At 45.6% G+C, this 9175-nt stretch overlaps 1 protein-coding gene across 1 annotated transcript; it reads left to right on the top strand.

Annotated features, from left to right (window-relative positions):
* The first annotated feature begins 65 nt into the window (after window positions 1-65).
* On the top strand, window positions 66-7276 carry MRPL27 (mitochondrial ribosomal protein L27). Its single transcript, XM_040330735.1, has 4 exons — window positions 66-223; window positions 2034-2153; window positions 4600-4667; window positions 7015-7276. Exons 1-4 carry the CDS (start codon window positions 190-192, stop codon window positions 7219-7221), a joined length of 429 nt encoding a protein of 142 aa, XP_040186669.1. The 5' UTR covers window positions 66-189; the 3' UTR covers window positions 7222-7276.
* Window positions 7277-9175: the final 1899 nt, after the last annotated feature.

Genomic DNA, 9175 nt, shown 5'->3' with positions numbered 1-9175 from the left:
TTGGCTCCCCGTCACAGATTGCTCCGGAAGTGACGTTCCGTCGCCGCCATCTTGCTACACCCTACACTCCTGAAATTATAGCGTGTGAAGGGGGGCAAGCGGACATCTTGTTACACCCACCGGAGTTTTAGACATGTGACAAGACTCCTGAAACGAAGCGGAAGTGACGTTGGGAAGTGAGGGGGAAAGATGTCGCTGCTGTGTGCTGTGTCCGGGCGGCTCGGTGAGTGACCTCCGCGAGTGTGAGAGAAACCTGACTGGCTGTGTCTCCATGACAACCAGAGGAGGTGACACTGACCGGTCACCTGATATCAATGTTATGTGGAGGTGTCTTCCTGGGTTGTCATAGAAGGTGGCTGGAATATGAAGGAAAGGGACCCGACCGGCACTCACCTGAGAGCCGGACAAGATGGTGGTGTGAGGAAGAGTTGGTGCCCTCACCCCCCCTCTTTAATGAAGAGGCCCTGTCACCTGAGCAACCAGAAACATACCAGGGGCTTCCATATCACCAGAGGGGGGCGCTAACACCGGGCCCTTCAATACACACATCTTCCCCTTCACACGTTGTGCGCTCCAGCCTGCCGAAAACGCACGGCACGCCATTCTTGACCACTTGCAGACCAGGGGCCAGATCCACGTAACATTAAATGGTCGTAGCGTATCGTAGTAAACGCTACGCCGCCGCAACTTTGAGAGGCAAGTGCTGTATTCACAAAGCACTTGCCTCTAAAGTTACGGCGGCGTAGCGTAAATCTGCCGACGTAAGGGCGCGGAATTCAAATGACAGAGATGTGGGCGTGTTTTATGTTCATTCTACTTGACCCCACGTAAATGACGTTTTTTTTTTTGAACGGCGCACGCGCCGTCCGTGGGGGTATCCCAGTGCGCATGCTCGAAATCATGTCGCAAATAGTCAATGCTTTCGACGTGAACGTAATTTTACGCAAAGCCCTATTCGCGAACGTTTCACGCAAACGACGGAAAATTCGACGCTGGCCCGACGTCCATACTTAACATTGCGTACGCCTCATAGACCCAGGGGTAACGTTACGCCGAAAAAAGCCTTACGTAAACAACGTAAAAAAATGCGCCGGGCGGACGTACGTTTGAGGATCAGCGTATCTAGCTAATTTGCATGCTTGACGCGGAAAACGACGGAAGCGCCACCTAGCTGCCAGCGGAAATATGCACCTAAGATCCGACGGCGTACTAAGACGTATGCCAGTTGGATCTAGCCCAGCTTCAGGCGTATCTTGTTTTGTGGATACAAAACAAAGATACGCCGGAGCATCCTAGAAGTTGCGCGGCGTATCAATAGATACGCCGACGTAACTTCTTCGTGGATCTGGGCCCAGGCCTTTTCTGGCGCTTTTTCTTTTCAAGCTTTAACCTTTTCACGCCAATGCCTCCTGGCCCTTTAAGAGTTTTTTGACTCTGGGAGGCGGGGCGTAAGAGGACGTGACCACTGTGATTGGCTGTCACATGATCCAAAAACTCCCAATTGGAGCTTTCGGTTAGGCACCGGTGACTGTATTGGGAGCGTGCAGTGTGTGTGTGCGCGCGCTCTCGGCACAGTTTGGGCAGCAATTCACGCACATATGTGCCCCCCTCAGTGCCAAACACCAGGTGCCGACAGGCTGCATATAGATAGGCGTGCCACCGGCACCAAGAGGTTGAATCAGTATTTTTTTTGCTGGAAAAATGACTTGCAACACACAAACTATATATATATATATATATATATATATATATATATATATATTTTGTGTGTTCCAAGTCATTTTCCAGCAAAAAAAAAAAAAATATATATATATATATATATATATAATGTGAGAGAGATATAGAGGGGTAAAAAGATTATATATATATTTTATATATATATATGGAGAGAGAGAGATGGATGGATGTGTGTTAGGTTATATAGGTTGCTTACCCCCTGCCCTAGGGAATAAAATGGATAACGTTGCAATTTTTTAAAGCGGAGCTCCACCAAGGCAGCAAACAGTTAATACATGTATGTTTGTATCTTGTAGTTTCTCCATCACCGGCGACATTGATCCTGATCAGAGAGGCGTCAAAGAAAGCCGGATCCAGTACAAAGAACCTGGGAGGAAAGAGTCCTGGGAAGAGATATGGAGTCAAGACTCTAGATGGTGAGAACCACTGTGCAGTGTACAATAGATCTGTGTGTTTAGCAGATTGAAATAACATAGATTTTACCCTTTTTTTTATATCAAAGCTCAAATGGTCTTGTAGTTTTAATTCACTCAAAACATTTCAGGTGCATCGAAACAAAAGTGTGCAAAGTCTTCCCCGGGGGTTCAGGTGGGCTGCAAGTATCAGAGCTACATTCATTAGAGCTAATCTCCCCACATCCATTCATGTTGTTTCTGCACTGACAGATGCAGCTCACACAGTGTTCCTAGTCTGGACATATATTTCTGGGATTGTTTTGCCTATCACCCCTCCTTTTTTTTTTTTTTTTTGTTCTTTTTTTCTTCTTTAATGTGTAAGAGTGCAAGTCTTAAAGATGAACTCCGGGGAAATTTGAAAATGTCCCTTTCAGTGGGGCTCCCCTGCACTGCAAGGGTTAAAGCTGAATTCCAAGACTTGAGTTACTTTGCTAAAACTACAGGTATACCATGATTGGAGTCTAAGTCTGTCAGTTTTGACGGCGGACCTGAACGGTCGTTCCATGCATCTATATGGTGGTTAGGGTTTCCATTTGAATAAGGCTAGCACTCAGGAGTCAGAAGAGGAACCTCCCCAGAGGTCAGAAGGCGGGTTCCCAGAGGTCAAAGGTCACGGGGGGTGGCAGACCCACCTCCACCAAAGTGTACCGCCTACCCCAACTAAGTTGGGGAATGAAAAAGTCGGATGTCAGCAGAGACATGTCCGCTGACATCCGACCCGATCCAATTCGCTAAAAACAGACGTATGGGGATATACGTCACCATTCGTCCGTGGGGGGATTGGGTGAGATGTGATGGAAACGGACATTCTGTCCGTTTTCATCAGATCGCTCCATAGGAAACAGCGGCGCCCAACAAGCCCCTCCCCGCTCAGTGAGCAGAGAGGAGCTTGTCATCTGCCGGCTCAGCGGAGATCAACGGACTGATCTCCCATTGAGCCGGCGGGAGCAGGCGGAGTCCGCCTCGTGTGGAAGGGGCCTGACGAGCCACCTCATAGACTTTTCTCTATTCATATCGCACAGATTAATTGCTCCAGGAAGATAGCTTCTGGACTCCCATGCTGCTCGCTGTGGTTCTCTGCTCCTTCAAGAGCAGAGTCTCTGAAACTGCTATGCCCTCCCCCTCTTTCTGCCCATTCACTGAAGTCTTTGTATTATCATTCACAAATGAGCTGGGATGAATATTCACAGTATTCTAAGACCCAGATGTTGTCAGTTTATTGAAGATCAGCACAGCGAGTCCGACGATGGATCACTCGGTAATCATCATTCAATGTTCTTTTGATTTTAATTTGTTTATTTTCCTTGTGCCTAACAAGGATTATTCTTTTTATTGATATTTAAAGGGGTTGTAAACCTTCGTGTTTTTTTCACCTTAATGCATCAAGGTGAAAAAACATCTTGCAGTACAAGTACTTGCCAATAGCGAAAACCGGTACTTTGCGGTGCGATTTGCGTCAATACAAAAAAGTGGCGCAAGTCGCACTGCAAAGAATTGCATGCAACTTGCACAGGAATGCGGTGCAATTCCTGTCCGAATCGCATGCGATTTCCCCCACTGCGTAAGGGTTGAAAGTGCCATCTAGTGGGCAGTTTAAAAAAAAATTTTAGAACTCGTAGTACATATCTGACCAAATGCAAAATAATCTACACAGGTGTCCTGGTCTGCCGATGGTAGCAAATCAGGGAGGTGCTCACAGAAGGAGAAGTTCCGGGACTCCATGGGTATAGGGTGGAATTGATATCAGCTTGGGGGTGGACCACCTCTACATCTCCTCCAGCCCTGTGAGCACCTCCAGCAGCCCTGATTTGCTATCGGGGGGGTTTGTGCTATTTTTCTCCAAAGCACACTTCCTGGCATGTGTGGGTGCATAGGTTCTTCTGTGTCTGTATCTTCATAATGGAATATCTTCAGTCACTGCTGCCTCTGACTGCTAGTCTCAGGAGATAGTAAGCGATATTTGGGGATGTCACTATTCTGCTGTTTGGTGTTCTCTTTGCTGGCGGCTCTGATGTTGAGAAGGAAAAGACCTCTCTCTACCAAGATGGCCGCCTCCACAGAGACCGTGTAGAACAAAGCATGGTAAGTCCATATTGGGATAGATCACCTGCAGGGAACCAAGAAATGCTGGTACCTGGTCACCGCTTCCAGAAAGTTCCTCTCTAAAGTGACACTGTCCTCGTCATCAGGTCCCTGCAAGTGATACATTATACTTGCCTCTCCAGAAACTTGTGTTTCCTATCTTTGCTCTGCAAGTTTATTTGGGAGGTTACATTGTCATTTCATGTATATTGGGAGTATTTCATTGCTCTGCCTTGCTGTAAATTACCTCCTTCCTTTTTCTTTTTTTTTTTTCTTTTTACTTCTCCTGCTGCATCCTGTTGACCCTCGTCTGCTTAAATTTCAGGTAACTTTGTCCATTCTGGAAATATTCTTGCTACTCAGAGGCTCATGCGATGGCACCCAGGGTCTCAGGTAGGCCACAGTTATAATGACTTGACAGTTTTATGGTTTCTTGCACTTTAACCTCTTCCCGCCCTTAGGACGTACCAGTACATGCTCGGGTTGAAGCGGTTATATCAAGGTCATGGCTGCATTCATGACCCCGGTATCTTTCTTTTCAGCTGGTGGCGCTGAATAATGTAAAAGTAATCAGAGCGTCTATCTAGCCACTGGACTCATGAGTCCAGTGGCTAGATAGACGCTCTGATTACTTTGAAGGTGGTCTCACCCCCCCCCCCCCTTCCTCCCAGTGGAGTGGAGTGGAGCCTGGAACTAAAGTAGATTACGGCTTACCTGTAGGTGCTCGAAATATCTCCTAAACCTCCACGGTTTAGGAGATATTTACAAATGAGACGGGCGCCGATGTCTGCGGCGCAGGCGCACTTTAGAAACGGTGAGCATGCCATTTCTAAAGGAGATTGTGCCGTGACTGGCTGCTCCCACATGCATCACCGCTCCGGCCAATCACAGCGCCGAAGCTGCGATACCCGGAAGGAAGATGGGCGCTTTGTTGAACTGGGGAAAGCAGTGACATCGCATGCTTCGTTTTCAGGTAAGTGACACATAATGGGCTACTACAGTGGGGATCGAAAGTTTGGGCACCCCAGGTAAAAATTTGTATTAATGTGCATAACGAAGCCAAGGAAAGATGGAAAGATCTCCAAAAGGCATCAAATTACAGATTAGACATTCTTATAATATGTCAAAAAAAAGTTAGATTTTAGATGTTTTTCAAAACCTCTGGGGTGCCAAGGTTCACCATCACTGACCTAGATTGTTTCAACAGAGTGAAGATTTAAAGCGGAGTTTCAGCTTTTTTATGTTTATTAAAAGTCAGCAGCTACACTTTTAGTAAACAGACACTTGCATGTTCCACGGTCCAGCGATGTGGCCGCCCAGAGCATCGATCCTCTCCGCCGGTTGCCTCCATTGCCACTCTGGGCACCCAGCCCTGACCGCTTTCGGCTTCACGGCCGGGCACACACTGTGCATGCGAGAGTCGCGCTGCGCTTTCGGAGTGGACAGGCGATCTTCTGGGGCCTGTCACGTGTCCCAGGAGATCGCCTAGAGCAGTGGTTCTCAACCTGGGGGTCGGGACCCCCTCAGGGGTTAAATTACAATTTGCCAGGGGTCACAGAATCCTGGGCTGTTCCTGAAGCCCGCAGCACTCTCAACCTTTTCTCAGCCATCCAGCTGGGCTGCTTCTGGAGCCCTTGCCCGCCCATTCAGCTCACGGCATGGTTATGGAGCAGAGACTAGAGGTCAGCTGACTGGTGAGAAATTTGAAGTGGGAGGGGCTGGAGGAGACCCTATCTCCTGATTTCGGCATAGGTGTCACTGCTACGAGACACCGCAAAGCCGGAGACACAGTAAGTAACTCTACCTGTGATTAGAGTTGCCATTTAAAGTCCCCACTACAGTTCTCAGATCAGCAGATCTTGATCAAGAGCATCTAAGCTGGCTGATCAGAACTCCCCGCCAGCTACCCCCCACCCCCAAGGAGTAGGAGAAGGAATACAAATGGAGAATACATGGAAGGTAGAGGAAAAGGGGGAGCAACAAAGAAAAAAGGGAGAGAAAGAATAAGAGAGCAGGAAAGATGACTAGAGGGATATGGGGGGGGGGGGACAAGAAATTAAGATAGAGAGATAAAAGTGAAAGAAAGGAGAACATAGAGAGAGTCGTACATCCTAAAATGTACCAGAAGGGGTTTTAATACTGTAGGAGTGTAAGGGACTTAGGGAGCCCTAAATGTCTGTGGGTTAGGGGCGCAAATTACTTGTATGGCCTTGGGTGCTGACAACCCACGCTATGAAAATTCTACTGTTAGGTCCCGACAACTTGGGAAATTTTATCAAGGGGTCATGGCACTAGGAAGGTTGAGAACTGCTGGCCTAGAGGGAGGGGCGTCGCCGCCTAGGCGGCCCTCAAGGAGGAAGTGGGACAGCAAGTCCCACTCCTAACGAAGCCTCCACTCGACCATATTGTCGGATCTGCGCAGATGTCTGATCGGTAGCTCTGAATCGACTGCTCCCATCCCCTCCACAGCCCAGCACTCCAGTGGGCCTAGAGGAGCAGAGAGTTGGTCACTGAAGACATGAATCGAGCGATCAGCAGTGTTTGATCACTCAGTTCTAGAGGTGGCGGGAGACAGATGCGACATGGATCGATGCTGCATCCGCCTAAGTGAGTATGCATGTGTGTTTTTTTTTTTCTTTATTACGAAATGTCTTTTTTTTAAATCCAAATTTACCTTTGGATAAATATTTCAGTAACTTCTGAGATTGTAGCAATTTCCTTTTTTTTTTTTTTTTCATAGGTGGGAATTGGCCGCAAGAATACTCTGTACGCCCTGGAGGATGGCATTGTACGTTACACCAAAGAAGTCTACATACCAAGGCCTCGTAGCAGTGACACCACCAATGTCATCACTAAGCTGCCTATGGGTGCCGTTCTGTACAAAACCTTCATTAATGTCATTCCCAAGCCCAAAGAACATAGCTTTAAATTGGTGGAGATGATGTGAGTGGTAGTCATAATGTAAATAACCCTTTATTTAATTAAACTGCTTTCTAATTAAAGATTGTGGTCATTCTCTTATTTGTGAAGTTTTTTTTGCAGTCTGAGACAAATTCCCATTAACCCCTTCCCGCCCAGCCTATTGTAATATGATGGCCAAGAGGGTGAAGGCAGTGCTGGAAAATAATGGCGGCCACACAAAATATTGACACTTTGGGCCCAATTTGGACATTTTCACTTAGGGGTGTACTCACTTTTGTTGCTAGCAGTTTAGACATTAATGGCTGTGTGTTGACTTATTTTGAAGGGACAGCAAATTTACACTGTTATACAAGCTGTACACTCACTACACAACATTGTAGCAAAGTGTCATTTCTTCAGTGTTGTCACATGAAAATATTTAAACATGGGAGGGGTGTACTCACTTTTGTGAGATACTGTGTGTAAGAAGACGGTAAATATGTAGTATAAAAGGCTTATAGATATATAAGTTATCGAGTTTGTTGACTCTATAACTTTTCTACAGGCTAAATAATATACACCGATTTGGGTTATTTTCACCAAAGAAATTCAGCAGTATAAATTTTTCCCTAAATTTATGAAAGATTTTTTATTTGCAAAATGTTATAGCGTCTACTTCTGTTATAACTTTTGTGCAAACCAATCAAACGCTTATTGCTATTTTTTATTTTTACAAAAAATATGTAGAATACGTATCGGCCTAAACTGAAGGAAAAAAATTGTTTTTATATAATTTTGATATTTATAACAGCAAAAAGTATTTTTTTTTTTTAAATTGTCGCTCTATTTTTGTTTATAGCGCAAAAAATAAAAACCGCAGAGGTGATCAAATACCACCAAAAGAAAGCTCTACTTGTGGGGAAAAAAGGAAGCCAATTTTGTTTGGGAGCCACATCGCACGACCACGCAATTGTCAGTTAAAGAGACGCAGTGCCGAATCGCAAAAAGTGGCCTGGTCTTTGACCAGCAAAATGGTGCGGGGCTGAAGTGGTTAAAGTCACAAATATGAGGCATATAAAAATGTATATCTGGAGGAAAATAAATAAATAGCAATACATTTTCTTAAAACATATCCCTGTTCCAGATGTGTTCATGCCAGTTACACTCTCTGCACAAGGTGCTCCTCCCACTTTGGGGTGTTCTTCAATGACGGCGACATGTCCGATTTATAAATAGGATTCTTCCTTCCTCTAGGGAGCTTCTTTTTTTTTTTCATTGCGATAGTATTTGTGTTTTTTTTTTTTATTCCTAATAAGATGTGATCTTTACTTACTGTACATATCAGAAGAAGTTTCCCATTTATTTTTGTTGTATAAACTGCTGGTTTGAATGAACAGATGGGGCGCTGATCTCTGTGTATAAGGTGGATGGGGCCCTTCCGAGGAGATCCACCTTCTGTGCATCAATAGAGACGACACACCGGCATTGTCCAATGGTTTGAGATATATTCCACACTGAGGGGTGATCACTCGTGGATGATGCGCCACAGTGACACCCATCACCCCTTACTACTGACAAGCCTGATTCCCCATCACATTTGAATGATGCCCCACATTGACCACCATCACTCTAGAATGACAGCCCCCATTGAAACCCCTACCATCACTGACCCCAGACCATGAGTTGGGTGCGGTGATCATACATTGGGGTGTATAGAATAATCTCCAGCGTACAGGCAGGATAATGACACTTTTTTTCCCCTCCCCATCACATATTGAACATGATCGCCTACTCGTTTCACAGTAGAATGTCCAGCAGGTGAGGAGTTAAAGGGGTTGTAAAGATACATTTTTTTTTTTTATTTATTATACACAAAAAATTTGGATTATTATATACAGTATTTTTCGTCGTATAAAACGCAGTTTTACTACTCCAAAAAACGGAGTGAAATGTCCCTGCATCTTATAGTGTGAATGCTGACCAGTCACTGACCCCCCGTC

The sequence above is a fragment of the Rana temporaria genome, chromosome 12 (genome assembly GCF_905171775.1).
Source record: "Rana temporaria chromosome 12, aRanTem1.1, whole genome shotgun sequence".
Lineage (NCBI taxonomy): Eukaryota > Metazoa > Chordata > Amphibia > Anura > Ranidae > Rana > Rana temporaria.
The sequence above is the reverse complement of the archived record's forward strand: the minus strand, read 5'-3'. Positions and strand labels throughout refer to the sequence as shown.